General features: G+C 33.5%; 1 protein-coding gene across 2 annotated transcripts in view; it reads right to left on the bottom strand.

Moving 5' to 3' along the window:
• The window catches only part of LOC134708021 (uridine phosphorylase 1-like), a 43,375-nt gene that overhangs the window by 7,325 nt on the left and 16,015 nt on the right, over positions 1–20,035 (bottom strand). For both annotated transcript variants that reach the window (XM_063568261.1, XM_063568260.1), the window contains exons 3-5: positions 13,811–13,972; positions 11,994–12,108; positions 3,682–3,752 (exon numbers count right to left, since the gene is read on the bottom strand). In XM_063568261.1, coding sequence (XP_063424331.1) covers positions 3,682–3,752; positions 11,994–12,108; positions 13,811–13,972 — 348 coding nt within the window. The remainder of the gene's footprint in view (positions 1–3,681; positions 3,753–11,993; positions 12,109–13,810; positions 13,973–20,035) is intronic.

Genomic DNA, 20,035 nt, shown 5'->3' with positions numbered 1-20,035 from the left:
TCTTGTCATGTCAAAACCTCTCGAATAGAAATTCAGATCGATGACGAGTAAGGTAGACTATCCAGAACCTCCTTGTCGATTGAGTCAGACCAGCCTGCCGATCACGAAATTTGTCTTGATCGGGCTTGATCGTGTTAGCTAGGTTCACACTGCCGATCAGATCAACTCGATGATCCCGATTGTCCAAATTTCCACGACCAAGCTCAACCAAATTCTTGGTCGGGCCTGTTTACGACTTCCACCCGATCGCCATCCGACTGTACACGACCTTAACTCGAGCAGTCACGACTCCTTAATGACTCCATCACGACAACAAAATGAATACTTATTCGATAATTCCGATCAATTCACGATCTTTACTCGACTAGTAAGACCAAATAAACTATTCACGATCTCAGCCTGATATCGACCAGACCATATCGACCTGATCGTATATGGGTCGTAGGGATAATCGGGAATTGGTCGAGTATGCACATTTTAGTATAAAAACGTCCGATTGTTTTATTCCCTGTCGCTTCGGAGTGGGTATTAAGTATTACCCTTGTCCGTCCATCCGTCCGTACGCACGTACGTCCCAACATGACCCTTTAAAATGTTATATATGCTAGCTGGGGCCGAGAAATCTAGGTGAGGCAGTGTCTGACACGACGACCACTGTGTTGGCAGTTTGAGAGACTTGCACTCTATAATAAAAAGGAACCCAATGCTTATAAAAACTTCCTCATAGTGACCACTGATATGTTTTATTGCTCTTATTTGGAAATGACACCACAAAATGAGATTTGTCACTGGATTAGTACTTATGTTAGATAGCAATATACATAAACTTTACCATCCCCATGTCCTTGCTTTCTTACTAATAAAAGCCTACTGTTTGTCAAATATATGTGCATAAGTATGTAATCAGTATTTTTCATAGATTTGATATCCTGTAGTTGAATGGTTAAATATATTTATTTTCTTTTTGCTGTATGGCAACAACCTGTATGTATTTGCCAAAAAAATATTGCAAAAAGAGGGCCAATATGTCACATATTGCCCCAATATTTGACCCTAAGGAGAATGTCAATCCTCTGGAGTGATACCTTTTCTAAAAAAAAAAAATATAAAACAATTTTACATATATATATCAAGAGATCAAGAGTGGTTTTTTTTCTAACCAAAGTTAAATAAACGTCGTGTGCCGTTCGTTATAGTTTGTTAAACGTAACAGAAGTAGAAACAAATGCATCGTTTGGTTAGAGGGGATTGACGTTTTGAGTTATTTTAGACAATGTTTAGAGTTATCGTTTAGATAATTGATTTAATGTTAAAGTTAGAAAGAAATGCATCGTTTGAACTAACAAACGACGAACGACAAACTGTAAACGCATTTGCAGCGAGTGTATAGTTTGTCAAAGTTTATGCCAACTTGCAAAAAGTATGTTAGAAACGAATGATCAAAACTTGTGCTCGCTGAACAGTTTGTATCGTTGATGTTAGAAAGAATTCGCACCAAATAAAAAAATATTTGTCTTTCGTCTCATTTTTGTGTAAAATTAACGTCAAAAAGTTTGAATGAAGAAAAAAATTGACTGTAAGGTGACCTATAGTTGTTATTGATAATTTCTGTGTCATTTGGTGTTCTGTGAAGAGCTATCTCATTGGCAATTGTGCCACATCTTCTTTTTTTTTATGCTACAAAAATTTCTGGACAAACGGAGAATACGACCAGACAAAACAGAAAATAGCCCATAAAACAGGTAAAATATAATCTTGATGTTCTTATACACCAACTTTGAAAGACAACTTAGTCATCAGCAGTCTAACAATGAATATTTTCGCACAATTATTTTAATATTTGAAAAATCCGCCGGTGCCATAATTGCAGGATTTTCTTCCTTTCCGGAACATCTGAGATCGTCCCAGGTTTTGTTGGGTTACCTGTTGCTGCGAGTTTTTAGTTTTCTATGTTATGTGGACTGCTGTTTGTCTTCTCGTCGGTTACTGTTTTTCGCTATGGCTGTATCGGTTTGTTTTCTACCTCTAAGTTTGTTCCTTTGGTGTCTTTTGTCTCTCTTTTAAAATGTTATCTTTCCTTGCAAAAGTAAATACACGTACTGTACATGGGGGAATTTTTGTACAGTTAAAAATAAGGTTACAAATATATTTTTGCGGAAGCATAGTTATGAGAGTTACTAGTAATCAGATCTGCACACACTGTTGGAGAATTATGTAGCAGTTATGACATTGTGTTCTCGTGTATGGCCGAGTAGAGATCGAAGAGTGGTATAATGTGGTCGCGAAGGGATCGGGTATTGGTAGAGTTGGTCTGGGATAATATAAATTTACAAGTCGCATTGATCTGGGAGTGAACGGACATTGGTCGAGTTAGTCTGAAAATGATCGGACATTAGTCGAGCAAAGGTCGAAATGATTGAGTACTGATTGGTAAAACTTTTGTATTCCGTTTAAACTCGATCTCTACACGATCCTTTTCCGATCAATTCGACCGCTACTCGACGAATTCTCGATCTCTTCTTATGTGACTTGCTTCTCGACCCTTATTCGAATGTTTTTGACATGTCAAAAACTCTCGGGTAGAAAGTCAGATCGATGACGAGCGAGGTAGACTATCCCGAACGTTCTTGTCGATCACGTAATTTGTTTTGATCGGGCTTGATCGAGTTGATCTAGTCAGCAGGGTGTGAACCTAGCTTAAGATACACCAAATCCTACAGTTCCATTGGTCGAGAGCGCTTTGCTATATTCTAATTAAATGATTGTTACAAAATCCATGACCATTGCACAAAATTATCAAATTTGAAATTGATCTATAACTTGTCATGATTAAACAATACATTAAATATCAAATCAATGTCTTTAAGCATGAAGAAAAAGTGTGGAAAACTGACTTGTCGGACTGACGAAAGACAGACCAATTATATTCATGCTTAAAGACAGACAGACGGACCTCGTCGGTTGGGGACTAATGACGGATATTTCCTTCGAAAATCAGGTTAAAACTGCAAAATAAGTTTTTTAAAATTACAAATTTAGTGACAGAAACCCAACAATGGGTTATTAGATTCATCTGAAAATTTCAGGGCTGATAGAACTTCAATAATGAACACATTTACCCCATGTCAGATTTGCTCATTATATTTTTGAGATATAAGCCAATATTCCAATGTTCTATTTTAAGTCATGGCTTTAGCACTATTGTGGTACAGCGCATCGTGTCTTTGTCATACCAGGAGACCGACATATATTTTCTGAATTTGTGTTTACCAGGTAAAAATTTAATTCTTACTTATTTATATTTAGAACCCAAGCCTCGGCTGATCGCAATCAGTTTGCCAATAAAATTCTAAATCGCATCATACAATGCGGACACTACTACTTGATTTATCTACTTCTTAGTTAAAACTCTTTCATAGGCACGAACGGTCTTTGTATTTTTATTCCAGTTTGAATGATTGAATTTTTATTTATTACATAGCATAGATCACAATTCGTTTAAGTTGCTCATACTATCACTGAACGGACTGAAAACCCGTTGAAAAACAAATCAACGAACTTTAGCAAACTAAACCATTACACTGTACAGCATAACTACGTGTATCATACTTCAGCTTGAATATCGCATAAAGAGTTTCGACCGAACATTAGAATCCTAAAACAAGTATGTAAATTAAGTACCGTGGATAAGAACGGCTGGAATGCTCCATCGACTGCTTTTTCTGTCAGTACAACTGTTCCTGGTTCTAAACCTGAAACAAGATCAACAATTCATTCAAACTCTGTTTGTTCTAAAATATGTCATTATTATCACTGACTGCTGTACCCCAATTTTCGCCATTTTTACCTATAATGTCTGTTAGTTTTACTCACACAATTGGGTCAATATAATGGAATTTTATGCGACCGTCATACAAGTGAGAGGTTAATCTAATTAGGATCTACCATTTTAAACATATTGCGATGAATAAAATCTGTCGTAGAGTTGGCACTGGTTCAGAGTATAACTATTTCTATGACTGCATCCTATATAAGTTTTTAGATCTAATTGGCACACTGGTTCCAGACAAGAAGATCTTAATGTGAATTTCCCATAGGATCCTATGTTTAGCCAAGTTCAGCTGTGGCGGACATCTTGATCGGAGATTGGTTATGTCGGAAATAGTTTTCGGAAGGGGACCACCCTAAAATAGGCACTTCTCTCAAAAACAAGAGGCACTCAAGAGCCTGAATCGCTCACCTTAATTCTTTTGGTTAAATCTCTCATCAATGATTATTTTGGCTTTTCAATTTATTTAAATGTTCTTAGAATCGTCCTATTTTCTTCAAAAGCAAAAAAAAAATCATGTTCTCCGATGTTCTATTTTAGCCATAGGAGCTATGTTTCTTGACATACAATGAAATAAAATATAAAATTTATACTAGATACTCTGAAACTCATTTAGCCTAAGTTTGGCTGAAATTGATACAGCAGTTTAAAGGAGAAGATTTTTCAAAGCAAGTCAACCTGATGAACAAATATTGAAAAAAGTCTTTAAAGGGCAATAACTCCTTAAGGGGTCAATTGACAATTTTGGTCAAATTGACTTATTTGTAGATCTTACTTTGCTTAACATTTTTGCTATTAACAGTTTATCTGTATCTATAATGATATTCAGGATAATAACCAAAAACTGCAAAATTTCTTTAAAATCATCAATTCAGGGGCATTATACCTGAAAAACCAGTTACCCAATTCGGCTGAAAATGTCAGGACAGGTAGACTTTGACCTAAAAAATACCTTAACTTCTTGTCTTATTTGCTCTAAATGCTCGAGTTTTTGAGATGAAAGTCAAAAACTGCATTTTACCCCCATGTTCTATTTTTAGCAATGGCGACCATGTTTGTTGATAGATCAAAACTTCGGATACAAATTATAAACTAGATACCTTAAGGAACATTCAGTTAAAGTTTGGAAGTATTTGGCCAAGTAGTTTCAGAGGAGAAGATTCTTGAAATAGTTTACGACGACAGACGACGACGACAGACGACAGACGACGACGGACGCCAAGTGATGGCATAAGATCACATGGCCCTTTGGCCAGGTCAGCTAAAAAGTCATATATACCTTAATATATCACAAGGTACTTACATGTAATAAATACATGTCAATGTTATTTGAAACCTTGCAGAAGTCGAAAATCTACACCTTACAATCATAAAAACAGACAGTTATCATATAGCTTAACGAATCCGCGATACGGACTTGACCACAAAACTAAACCTTCATCCATGAAATGATGCAAAGTCGAGATCAGGTGAATCCTGTCTGATTGACATGTAGATTATAGGTTCCAATATACAAATGTAGTTATCCTACAACTCGTGATAAGTAAGTACTTCACATTGCAATGAAAACCTTCATCCTACAATCAGCCAATTATTATACAAATAACAAGTTCACAAATAATAAAATCTCCTGTTACCCATTTATATCTTGAGCAAGCGATAATATGGATTGTCTTTTTGCGTAACTGTTCACGTTTGGCTCCTCTTCGAGGTTCATGCTTAAACAAAAGTTTCAAGTGCCGGATGTAAATTGCGGGGTAATAACAATATACATACATTGGTGGATAAAATAAAATCTACTTTTTTGGCGACTGCACTATGTTCTACAGTTATATCAGAAGTTGCGTGGCACCGATTTATCATTAATAGTAAGATTTATTTTGATAACTGATTCATTTAAAAATATAAAAGTGAGCGAATTCTGCTGGTCTTTAGATAGATAATGAACAATTGTATGGAATCTTTTTTCGGCGTTTCGTTGGCCATTGTCTTTTCGTATTGCCGTAGTTGTTATTTCGTTTTCTTTGAATTTTCTGAAAATATTAATAGTTAAAATGCTCAAATTTATCAAGGATCTTGGCCAATCTAGTTTTTTCTCAATACCAATATAAAATATTAATTATCATATAATTGAAGAATAATTTGAAGGTCTTCGTAGCAACGGATCGTTCACGACCCTTTTCGCGATCTTCAATCAAAAAGATGAGCTCATTGTTTTTTTTGGTTTTTTTGGAGGGGGTATCTTTTGATAGTCTACATCCAAAGAATGAACAAAAGAACAGCTAGAACATGTACAAAGGTTGACAATATATTTTAAAAGAAAGTAAGGATTGAAAAATCTATTCAATAAATTTCCATTGATAAAGTTCCCAGTTACAACATTCATCACAGGGATACACTATGTATATGCATTCATGTGTGGCATCTCAAATTTATTCGTGATTAGTGAGTTTTTTTGATTGCGCTAAGCCTTCCAATGGATATTTTATCGTGTGTTTTTTCAATGTTATGAACTTGTGATGTAGTACTACTTTCTCAGTAAAAGGGAGAAGGTTTGGTTCCATTAAAACTTTTAATCCCGCTGCAAATGTTTGCACCTGTCTTAAGTCAGGTAGTTGTCGTTTGTTTATGTTATTTTGACATGTTTCTCGTTTCCCGTTTTTTTATATAGATTAGACCGTTGGTTTCCACGTTTGAATGGTTTTACACTTGTAATTTTGGGGCCCTTTATAGCTTGTTGTTCTGTGTGAGCCAAGGCTCCTGGTTGAAGGCCGTACCTTGACCTATAATGGTTTACATTTATAAATTGTAATTTGGATGGATAGTTGTCTCATTTGCACTCATACCACATCTTCCTTTACCTATGTACTTCTAAAAACTAAAATGATTGATATAGGCTGTGTGAAGTTTCAACTACAAAATGAAACATTTTTAATTTCTTTTATTTTTTCACTATTACAATGATTATGTTGGAACACATTTTGTTAAATAGAAGAGTACTTAATATCATATTCTTATTGTCACTTTTTAAGTGTTCAGATACATTAACTTTTATTTTAGTGGATAATTACTCATCAATTGAGGTGCTCCTGTATTGGAGGATATTATCAAAACAGACTTTTACAGAAAGAATGAAAACTGTTGTTTCTCTCCCCGATCTCATGTATCCCCAGTAATTATATAAGTTACAAGTTGACCTTGAAATTAAAGCATTTCATCGTGTTGATGTTTGAGTCATCTACAGCAAACAATTATTAGTACGTTTATGGTAAACAAATACCGATTTTAAGTTAGTGCACGAATTTTGAGAAATATTTTAATAATCAGTAAAGGATATCCCTGTTTCTTCTTAGTGGGGCATTCCAACACTGGCGTCAATACAAAGGTTGGATATATTTAGAATATTTCTAAATATAGAGTTTTCCGGATTGTAAAACTAGAGGCTCTAAAGAGCCTGTGTCGCTCACCTTGGTCTATGTGCATATTAAACAAAGGACACAAATGGATTCATGACAAAATTGTATTTTGGTGATGGTGATGTGTTTGAAGTTCCTACTTTACTGAACGATTTTGCTTCTTACAATTATATCTATCATGAACTTTGCCCATTAGTAACAGAGAACTATATTTGGTAAAAATTTACATAAATTTACCAAATTAATGAAAATTGTTAAAAATTGACTATAAAGGGCAATAACTCCTTAAGGGGTCAATTGACCATTTAGGTCATGTTGACTTATTTGTAGATCTTACTTTGCTGAACATTATTGCTGTTTACAGTTTATCGCTATCTATAATAGTATTCAAGATAACCAAAAACGGCAAAATTTCTTTAAAAATTACCAATTGGAGGGCAGCAACCCAACAACCAGTTGTCCAATTCATCTGAAAAATTCAGGGCAGATAGATATTGACTTGATTAACATTTTAACTTCTTGTCAGATTTGCTCTAGATGCTTTGGTTTCATAGTTATAAGCAAAAAACTTCATTTTACCCCTATGTTCTATTTTTAGCCGTGGCGGCCATCTTGGTTGAATGGACAGGTCATCGGACACATTTTTCAAACTAGATACCCCAAAGATGATTGTGGCCTAGTAGTTTCAGTGGAGATTTTGTAAAAGATTACTTAGATTTATGAAAAATGGTTAAAGATTGACTATAAAGGGCAATAACTCCTAAAGGGGTCAACTGACCATTTTGGTCATGTTGACTTATTTGTAGATCTTACTTTGCTGAACATTATTGCTGTTTACAATTTATCTCTATCTATAATAATATTCAAGATAATAACCAAAAACAGCAAAATTTCCTCAAAATTACCAATTCAGGGGCAGCAACCCAACAACCGATTGACCGATTCATCTGAAAATTTCAGGGCAGATAGTTCTTGACCTGATAAACATTTTTATCCCATGTCAGATTTTCTCAAAATGCTTTGGTTTTTGAGTTATAAGCCAAAAACAGCATTTTACCCCTATGTTCTATTTTTAGCGGTGGCGGCCATCTTGGTTGGTTGACCAGGTCATGCCACACATTTTTTAAACTAGATACCCCAAAGATGATTGTGGCCAAGTTTGGATTAATTTGGACCAGTAGTTTCAGAGGAGAAGATTTTTGTAAAAGATTACTTTAATTTACGAAAAATGGTTAAAAATTGACTATAAAGGGCAATAACTCCTAAACGGGTCAACTGACCATTTTGGTCATGTTGACTTCTTTGTAGATCTTACTTTGCTGAACATTATTGCTGTTTACAGTTTATCTCTATCTATAATAATATTCAAGATAATAACCAAAAACAGCAAAATTTCCTCAAAATTACCAATTCAGGGGCAGCAACCCAACAACCGATTGACCGATTCATCTGAAAATTTCAGGGCAGATAGATCTTGACCTGATAAACATTTTTACCCCATGTCAGATTTCCTCAAAATGCTTTGGTTTTTGAGTTATAAGCCAAAAACTGCATTTTACCCCTTTGTTCTATTTTTAGCCGTGGCGGCCATCTTGGTTGGTTGACCAGGTCACGCCACACATTTTTTAAACAAGATACCCCAAAGATGATTGTGGCCAAGTTTGGATTAATTTGGCCAAGTAGTTTCAGAGGAGAAGATTTTTATAAAAGATTACTTTAATTAACGAAAAATGGTTAAAAATTGACTATAAAGGGCAATTACTCCTAAACGGGTCAACTGACCATTTTGGTCATGTTGACTTATTTGTAGATCTTACTTTGCTGAACATTATTGCTGTTTACAGTTTATCTCTAACTATAATAATATTCAAGATAATAACCAAAAACAGCAAAATTTCCTCAAAATTACCAATTCAGGGGCAGCAACCCAACAACCGATTGACCGATTCATCTGAAAATTTCAGGGCAGATAGATCTTGACCTGATAAACAATTAAACCCCATGTCAGATTTGCTCTAAATGCTTTGGTTTTTGAGTTATAAGCCAAAAACTGCATTTTACCCCTATGTTCTATTTTTAGCCGTGGCGGCCATCTTGGTTTGTTGACCGGGTCACGCCACACATTTTTTAAACTAGATACTCCAATTATGATTGTGGCCAAGTTTGGTTTGATTTGGCCCAGTAGTTTCAGAGGAGAAGATTTTTCTAAAAGCTAACGACGACGGACGACGACGACGACGGACGACGACGACGACGGACGCCGGACGCCAAGTGATGGGAAAAGCTCACTTGGCCCTTCGGGCCAGGTGAGCTAAAAAACGTAAATAGTGTTAAAAGAGATCACAAAATACGACAATTTCACAAGAAACAGAAGGGAAATGTGTGCAAAGTGTTTAAATCCAATCTATTAATTTTTGTGTGTCCTATCATCAATCTCAGTAAAAAAAATTGGGGGTTTTCCAAGCTATAAAAACAAAATGATTGACGTGAAGGCTTGTTAGTCTGGCCAACTCATAGGGGATTGACGGCTTCAAGCCGTCTTTCCCCAAAAAGCGGTACTTGATCTTTCACGATCCGAAAAATCAATTTTGTGCAAATATTTATTTTTTTACCAAGTTTCAGATTATGTTTATACAAAATAACAATGAGAACTATTTGATTCATTCAAATGGAATGCCTTTATTTGGAGAAAAGTCGTTTAGTTTATATTCGAATTAGGAAAAATCATGTTTATTTACATTGTTTATGTCATTGAAATGTCGAGAAGCAATCTGCCTTTTGCTGTTTTGTAAAAACTATTTACTTTTAAAACTTGATTTTTTTCACATACTGATCAAATGTTGAACCATTTTGATAGACAATTTTATTTTGTTGTAAAATTGTCTGTGTAATTAACCAAATTACATTATTTGATCACCTTTCATATGTCTCCTCGATTAAATGTCTTTCACGATCGTCTCGCAATACTTGACCACCGTTAGATATTCTTTCACGATCATTTCTCTCGTTAAACCGAATGACACCCGTGGTCTTGTATCTGTGATTTGTCTACATTATATCTGGTTGTATATATATGTCGGACTATCGGACCGTCGGACTTAATAACTGTCGGACTCAAGAACTATCGGACTATTAAACCGCGGACTATAGAGCTGTCGGACTGTCAAGCGGACCCCGACCTCTCAGGTCCGATGAGCTTAATAGAACAATGCATGAACAATAATCACTTAAAATTTATATATCTGGATCAGAAAAAGTGTTCTTAGTAACATTTGAAAATAAATTAACAGCTTCTTTTTTGCATACATGTATATCACCTCAAAGATAAATATGACATAAATGATTAGCTAAAATATTGTAAGGGAGGTAACTCCTAATGTAAACAAAATACCTTGCATATATATATATTAAAATAATATCGTAGAGAAATGAAGGCTTCAATTGATTTTTATAACTTGTTCTTATTTTTGAACTGTTACGTCACTGTTTCGGGTTAGCAGCGCCCGCTTACATGTTTAGCACCGTAATGTTCAGTCTGTATGTACTGTCCCAAGTAAGGCTCCTGTAATTCGGTAGTTGTCGTTTGTTGCTGCATTACATATTTGATTTTAGTTTATTATTTTGTACAATAATTTAGCCGTTAGTTTTTCTCGTTTGAATTGTTTTACATTTGTCATTTTATAGCGGACTTTGCTGTATGGGCTGTATGTTTATTACTGAAGGACATACAGTGACCTATAGTTGTTCATTTTTGTATGTCATTTGGTCTCTTGTGGAGAGTTGTGTCATTGGCAATCATTCCACATCTTCTTTTTAATATACAGAGCAAAAATGAATGCCATGTGATTTCGATTATAATACATATTCACAAGGGCATGGCTCATTAAAAGATTTGTTTAACACTTATTTTAGGACGTGCTGATATAAATATAAGTTTCATCAATTTCTGTCAGTACATGTAATTGTACACGTGAGAACGCTAGCACAAGGCAATTTTCCGTGATATAATCAATATTTCCCAGCGGCTAACCTCTTTTCAAAATTATTGGTCGTCATTGATTTTCAAAACTCGGCAAAGACATTACTAGTTTAAACTTATGATTTAAGTTTCATAAAATGTTGTACACACGATAGAGGAAACAATGTAATTTCCCATATACTAATGTTTCTTAGTGACATACATTGTAACTTTTAAAAATAAATGATAGTCACTGATGTTCGAACTTGTCCAATACATTGCTTATATAAACCAATGATATAAGTTTTATAAAGTTTGTAAAAAAATTTAGAATCTGGCTAGAATTGTACACGTGTGAGTGCTAAACAAGCCCTGGCATACTGACGAACAGACGAACGCCATGGAGTGTTCCTATGTCACCCGCAATGCGTTGTGCGGAGATGGGAGAGTGTAACAACATTATCATTGTTTCCATTTATAAAAGTATTCTTTCGCAAATACAATACAACTACACATGCTTTCACTATCTAATTCAATATAAATATCTTAATATAGTTTTTGAACCAAACAATGCCTAATATATAAGCAATTCAGGATAACAAAAACCCCGAGTACATGTATATAATGTTTGTTGAAATCAAACAAAGATTAATTTTGGACCCTGATGTGGACCAAATTGAATTTAAAAATTGAACCGAAAATCCAAAATCTAAAAACAGTATTAGATTCAGCATATTGTAAAGTTTAAGTTTCAAATAAAACACAAATGTACTCCACATAATATACTTACCTACTCCGCCACAAGTTCCTATTCTAAAGAATGTGACATCAGTACATTTAGCATAATGTACAAGCTTTAATATTTCATTGAACACCACCGATAAGGAAGGGATTCCAATTCCATGCTGAAAATAAATCTTTCTAATGAACATAATAGAACTACAAATTCGATCAAAACATACTTATTTTAACACTGTTACGTATCCACCTTGTAGAGTTTCTATTTCAATGACATCTGTAAAATGTAATAACTAAGCGTAAGAAATGTAACTATATAATAGATCATATTATTTGTGCTAGCAAGCTAGAATGGGTCGATTTCGGACTTTCATTGATGTGTAGCAAATGAAAAAGATCCGAAATGACAAAATCATTTCCATAAAACGCAAACTTCATCTACGTTTTGGAGTATAGTGATGATCCCAGGTCATCTTTCTAATAAATTGTTTAGCTAGGAAAGACATGTTCTAGTACATATTATATTGCGAATGATTTTTTTCTTCAATTATGACATTTCTAAAATGTGTGTGCAGAGCGGACAGTATGTCATTATGTCCGCTCTGCACACAAATTTTAGAAATGTACCGTCCGGTTTTTTTTTAACTGTTTATTAAAAATAGACGATCACTAGTCACAACAAGTTATTCAAATCAATCTTTTTAGCGTCTGGCTCAAAAACAAAATTTCAATCCTGGTAATTATCTTTATATATAAAGTACGTCGTAAATGCATGGGCATGACTTTAGATTGAAGTTAGCGGACATCTTCTTATCAGTTACCATACGTTTTATATTCGTGATAAAACTAAATGCAACATCTGACCGGGAAAGCTTACGGCATATTTGATTTAATCTTGCAAGCGATCGGTAAAACCGTTTATTGTTCAGGGGCAGTGTCAACGAAGCTGTCCTAGGACTAAGACATGTCTTAGGATGGTCTTAGGACACGTCTTAGTCCTAAGTCGGGTTAACGAAAGTCTCCTAAAATAAGATACGTCCTAAATTTGGTCCTAAAGTTAGGATATACAATTAGGTGTTTTAGGATAGTCCTAAAGGTTACATCGTTCTAAAACGTAATAAAAACAACAAATATCGCATAAACTCAATACTAAAAATACTATAAATACAATATTACACTATCATTAGATAAAATTAATAAAAACAATTATTGTTTAATGTTTGTTAAAGATTTAATTGTATTATAATAAATTATTTCGTGCTGCCTTTTTTGAAACCTACACAATACTATTAGCATAAGCAACACTGATATTTTATATAATTCAAATATTGGAAAAAAGTTTACTTCTTTTTTTTTTACCTAATTCTGATTCGATACATGTAATGAAATCGAGTGGACCTAAGGACAAAACTAGTTTATGTACTAAAATTGCAGAACGAATATCACAAAGTTTTGTGACCATTTACTTTTGTTTTCGTATTAAATTCATTTATATCTTTCATCATATTTAATAACGTATTTATTAGTATTCCGTAAAAACTAACTTTTATTTTGCGTTAATTGTTTTCTATACAAGAGTCATCCTCCCTCTCTTTACATATAGGTTATAAAATACAACTTAATCTATGTCATACAAAACTCAACATATATTTTCAATTAAATAAATGTGATATGATAGTCCTAGGACCATCGTAGTTATGACTGTCCTAAGACAGCTTTGTTTTACATCCTAAGACATGTCTCAGACACGTCCTAAGACCATCCTAAATAATGTCCTAAGACCTATCTTAGGACATATCCTAGAATACTTTCATTGACACGGCCCCAGACTAAATATTTGAATTTATGTAAATATATTAATATACTTACGCTAACAGCAAGAACCGGTCCAGCTTTGTAAAGGGCATATCGATCAGTCCCAGCTGCATAATTTGTAGGTGTATCGCCCGTGCCCGGCTGTAATCCTAATTCCTGAATAACAAAACTTGTAAATCTTTCCATTCGAGAAACCTGTCCACCAAAGCAAACAAACTGTAATAAAAATGGGTGTTGAAATTAATTTGAATCACTTTTTAATGTTGATTTTTTTTCAGCACGCGTTATTTTCTTTGGATAAAGAAAAGATATCATTGGATATCATGTAAATATTTTAGACTACGACACATAGAAATTGAAAAAATCCGGAGTATGTTTTTAAACTAATTACATATGTGACCAAGAAATCAGTGGCCGTGTCAATGAAGCTGTCCTAGGACTAGGACGTGACTTAGGATGGTCTTAGAACACGTCTTAGTCTTAAGTCAGGTTAACGAAGGTCTCCTAAAATAATATATGTCCGAAATTTGGTCCTAAAGTTAGGATAGAGAAATGGGTGTTTTATGATCTCAGGATAGTCCTAACCGTTACGATGTCATAAGTCGAAATAAAAACAACACTGAAAAATTAAGTCGAGGATAAATATGCTAATACAATACTAAACTATTTTAGAATAAAAAAAAACTAAACTGATAACACACAATTCTTAACACTTTGTAAGAGGGGCAAAACTCTCATTTAATGTCTACGCATTATTTCAATAAAAATGTGTGCGTTACGACGTGTCACAAATGACAATTTAAAAATAACACGTTATCAGTATTTTGTATGCCTCTAAAAATATTTGAGAATAAACCAAAATCTTAATGTAGAATATGACCTTGACCTTTATCCTTAAGTCGTATTCTTTCTTTTTGCAGTAGGACCTCAAATCAAGATACCCTATAACTTTCTATCACTTACGGTTCATGAGTAACTTTCATATAAATATTCATTTAATATTTCACAAGATTTTTTTTGTTATCTGTTTTGGTTACGGAGGAGATACACTAACAAGAAAAACAGTGCTTGGGAGATAACTTTCACAATAAAAACCAGATGCTCCGCAGGGCGCAGCTTTATACGACAGCAGAGGTCGAAACCCTGAACGGTTGGGGCAAGGCTGTATGGACACAATATTTTAAAAGCTGGATACAGCTCTGAATTTGGATTGTGATTAAATAGTTGACTCGGCATAGGTTTCTGGCACAGAATAAATGTGGTCTAATGAACTTACTTTTTTTTTGCTTTTTAGCAATTTACTATGCTGTTGAATATTTATCCTCTCAAAGAAAAAAAATATATGAAGAAATTTTCTTTTTAAATTATGAAATCTGGAATGAGAAAAAAAATTGACCCCCACACCAATTTTTTTTCACGTCCCTCTTTCTTTTATTCCAAAAATGATCTCAATTCGAATTTCTAATGGAGTTTGCAACAATAGCTACTCATTTAAATATATCATAAAATATTAAAATATAAATTAAATGTCATACAGTCATGGTTAAAATTAAAATTAATTAATAGCAACTTCTAAAAAAATAAAAGGGGAATGTGTCCAAAAGGACACAGATGATGCCCCCGCTATAATATAACAATTATAAAGAGACATAACTCAAGAACTGTAAAAGTGAAGTTGCCAAAAATTGAACTTAAACTGAGTTAAGAGGTAATAAGCATTTAATTTATATATATACACATTTCATTAAATTTAGTTGAGACAAACTTAAAGGCCGTATTTAAACCTATAATGGTTTAATTTTTGAATTGTTGTTTGGATGGAGAGTTGTCTCATTGGCACTCACACCACATCTTCCTATATCTATTAAGTTAAGAGAACAGAAACTAAAAAAATCTTCAATTTTTCCACTTATAAAAGGGCATAACCCTAGAATGGTAATCAAAGTAGATTATATAAAGCATTGGTTTTAGGTGATTCAACAACCATTCTTGACAAAGAAAGATAACTCCAATTTATTGACTTGAAACTACAACCAGATGCTCCGCAGGGCGTAGCTTTATACGACCGCAGAGGTTGAACCCTGAACGGTTGGACAAGTATGGACACAACATTCAAGCTGGATTCAGCTCTAAATTTGGATTGTGATTAAATAGTTGACACAGCATAGGTTTCTGACACAGAATGAATGTGTTCTAATGAACTTAAAATTTTTATTTTCTCTTAGAGCAATTCACTATGCTGTTGAATATTAATCCTCTCAAAAAAATGTTTGAAGAAATTTTCTTTTTATTTATGAAATTTCAAATGAGAAAAATTGAACCCATTTTTTTTAATCACATCCCCCTTTCCCGTATTCCAAAACTAATCTCAATTAAAATTTCTAATGGAGTTTGCAACAATAACTACTCATTTAAATACATCATAAAATATTAAGATGTAAAAAAAACTGCTTGTTATCACTGAATGGTAAAGATTATTTTAATTTATCAGTTGGTAGTAAAAAGTGAATATACATTGTATATTGTATATAACAAAGATTTAAGTTGATTCTGGACAAAGAAAGATAACTCCAATTAAAAAAAAATCTTGCTATTGCACAATATTGTGCAATTAGATATTTCTTGCTTACTATTCTGGACAAAGAAAGATAACTCTAATTTAAAAAAAATTGCTATTTCACAATATTGTGCAATTAGATATTTCTTGACATTGCGCAATACTGTGCAATTGAAAAGACTTGCTATTGCACAATACTTAATATAATAATTTTAGATCCTGATTTGGACAAACTTGAAAACTGGGCCCATAATCAAAAATCTAAGTACATGTTTGGATTCAGCATATCAAAGAACCCCAAGATTTCAATTTTTGTTAAAATCAAACTAAGTTTAATTTTGGACCCTTTGGACTTTGATGTAGACCAATTTGAAAACAGGACCAAAAATGAAGAATCTACATACACAGTTAGATTTGGCATATCAAAGAACCCCATTTATTTAATTTTTGATGAAATCAAACAAAGTTTAATTTTGGACCTCGATTTGGACCAACTTGAAAACTGGGCCAATAATCAAGAATCTAAGTACATTTTTAGATTCAGCATATCAAAGAACCCAACCCATTCATTTTTTTGTCAAAATCAAACTAAGTTTAATTTTGGACCCTTTGGACCTTAATGTAGACCAATTTGAAAACGGGACCAAAAATTAGAAGAATCTACATACACAGTTAGATTCGGCATATCAAAGAACCCCAATTATTCAATTTTGATGAAATCAAACAAAGTTTAATTTTGGACCCTTTGGGCCCCTTATTCTGTTGGGACCAAAACTCCCAAAATCAATACCAACCTTCCTTTTATGGTCATAAACCTTGTGTTTAAATTTCATAGATTTCTATTTACTTATACTAACGTTATGGTGCGAAAACCAAGAAAAATGCTTATTTGGGTCCCTTTTTGGCCCCTAATTCCTAAACTGTTGGGACCTAAACTCCCAAAATCAATACCAACTTTCCTTTTGTGGTCATAAACATTGTGTTTAAATTTCATTGATTTCTATTTACTTAAACTAAAGTTATTGTGCAAAAACCAAGAATAATGCTTATTTGGGCCCTTTTTTGGCCCCTAATTCCTAAACTGATGAAACCAAAACTCCCAAAATCAATCCCAACCTTTCTTTTGTGGTCATAAACCTTGTGTCAAAATTTCATAGATTTCTATTAACTTAAACTAAAGTTATAGTGCGAAAACCAAGAAAATGCTTATTTGGGCCCTTTTTGGCCCCTAATTCCTAAAATGTTGGGACCAAAACTCCCAAAATCAATACCAACCTTCATTTTGTGGTCATAAACCTTGTGTTAAAATTTTCTATTCACTTTTACTAAAGTTAGAGTGCGAAAACTAAAAGTATTCGGACGACGACGACGACGACGACGACGCAGACGACGACGCCAACGTGATAGCAATATACGACACAAAAAAAATCAAATTTTGCGGTCGTATAAAAATGCTTGTTTTTTGCCCCTTTTTGGCACTTTATTCCTAGACTGTTTGCCGCATAACCCTTAACATATATCACAACCTTCTACTTATGGTATTAAACATTGTGGTACAATGTTGTGACACTACATAAATGCTATTTTTGGGCCCTTTTGGCCCCTAATTTCTAAATCTAAGGGACCATAACCCCAAAATCAATCCTCAGCTTCCTCTTGTGGTTATAAACATTAAAATGTTATTAATTGCCACGACGACGACGTGATACATGTACCAATATACGACCGCAAATTTGTTTGCGGTCGTATAAAAAGTCTTCGGCTTAACAAGATAAAAAGCGCAATAACTGTTTAATATAATCATGACAATAACCAACTTTATACCACAAGAAAAGGTTTTTTGAGGAAGAAGAAAAATAATAATCAGAACAAATAATATATGTCTTTCCAGAGAAAAGTGCAAAGACACAAAAACATAAGACCTTTACAATGCACTAAAGGTTTTGTTTCTTGAAAACTTACATCGACCCTCTCATATCATTACAAAATTGTTCAAATATATAAACAACAGTTACTGATCATAATAAAACTCCTTAATCCTTCCTTTAACGAAAAAGTTCTAAATGGAGGGAACATCAAGACTTATGGCTTTGCCCACTAAAAATTATTAGGGTATTTTGAAAGACGAATTGAACTAGAACTCTTTTTCTCTCCTGAAAAATGTGTTTCGTGATACTGAATAATTTCGCAAGATATCAACTAAATGCATTATTAAACAATTCCCCTTATTTTACCCCAGATAATAATGTGTCCATACATGCATTATTATGTCGGGCGAAATATAATATATGATTTATTTCTTGTACTAGTTTTTTTAGATGTCTAAATTAAGGTCAGCTGTCAACAATATTATAAATATTGTTAACAACTACAATGCGCAAAAAGAATGTTATGATTTAACAATGTTTTGACAAAGTGTTTTTTAAACAGCTTCATTTATATGGCAAGCCGTTTTTATATTTATTCACTTTCGAGATATCTTAGAAAGTTAAATCAGATATCTTTATAATTAAATAAGATATCTTATAAATTAATAGAGATATCTTATAAACTATATAATATATATTTTATATAGTTTCTTATAAAGATGTCTTTAAAACTAAATACGATATCTTATTAACTAACTAAGATATATAGAGAATAATACATGGCAAAATCCGTATCATATGTCGTATCATCCCGAGACATCAATATCAGCCCAAGGGCCTTTAGGCCCGAGGGATGATATTGGTCGAGGGTGATACGGCATGTGATACGGATTTTGCCATGTATTATACGCTTTATCATATGTTTCAACAGAAGAGTATCATATGAACTGTTTTCTGATTCATAACACTGGGTTACCTTCAGATCTACTTTTGTCTTGTTTCAATGGCCTTAAAAAAGAACTGCTCAATTACTAATCCGAAGCACCTTGGTTACCTTACAATTTACGTGCTGTTGTTTTAAAAATATTTTGTTTATTTTTGTATTTTTTATAGTTGCATTTAGTGTGCCAAAAAATAAGATTTTTTTTTGACGTTCTTGACGTCACATACAATATGAAAACGACGTTCGTGACGTCACATACCAAAGAATGACGTCATAAAAAAAATTGAGGAAAATTTTTCAAAAGCAAAAAAAAACCAAAACTGACTTTATGTTAAAAAAAAAAAAAAAAAAAAAGTAGGGGTGAGATAAAGGGTAGGGATGCGATAAAGGGTATGCGATAAAGGGTAGGGGTGTGATAAAGTATGGAACGCCACGACTGCCTTATGTTAATAATCAGCATTATACGCAGTGTTCACAGCATTATATGAAGTGATCACAGCATTATATGTAGTGCTCACAACATTATATGAAGTGATCACAGCATTATATGCAGTGCTCACAGCATTATATGCAGTGTTCACAGCATTATATGCAGTGTTCACAACATTATATGAAGTGCTCACAACATTATATCACTAAGTGCTCACAACATTATATTAAGTGCTCACAACATTATATTAAGTGTTCACAACATTATACGTTTTTTGTTGTATGATGAGATTGATGTATGATGAGATTTATGAATGATGAGATCATTCGGTAAACTTCGTTTTTTAGCGGAAATTACCGAATCCATAATTGGTAAATTACGGTAATGCCCAGCAAACAAATTTAAAAAGTTATTAAAATCATGTTATCATAAAGTAGCATACAATATTTAAAACTGATTGAAATAAGTAAGGAAAAGATGA

This window comes from Mytilus trossulus, chromosome 2, assembly GCF_036588685.1.
Source record: "Mytilus trossulus isolate FHL-02 chromosome 2, PNRI_Mtr1.1.1.hap1, whole genome shotgun sequence".
Classification (NCBI taxonomy): domain Eukaryota; kingdom Metazoa; phylum Mollusca; class Bivalvia; order Mytilida; family Mytilidae; genus Mytilus; species Mytilus trossulus.
This window is presented reverse-complemented; position numbering and strand designations above follow the sequence as displayed.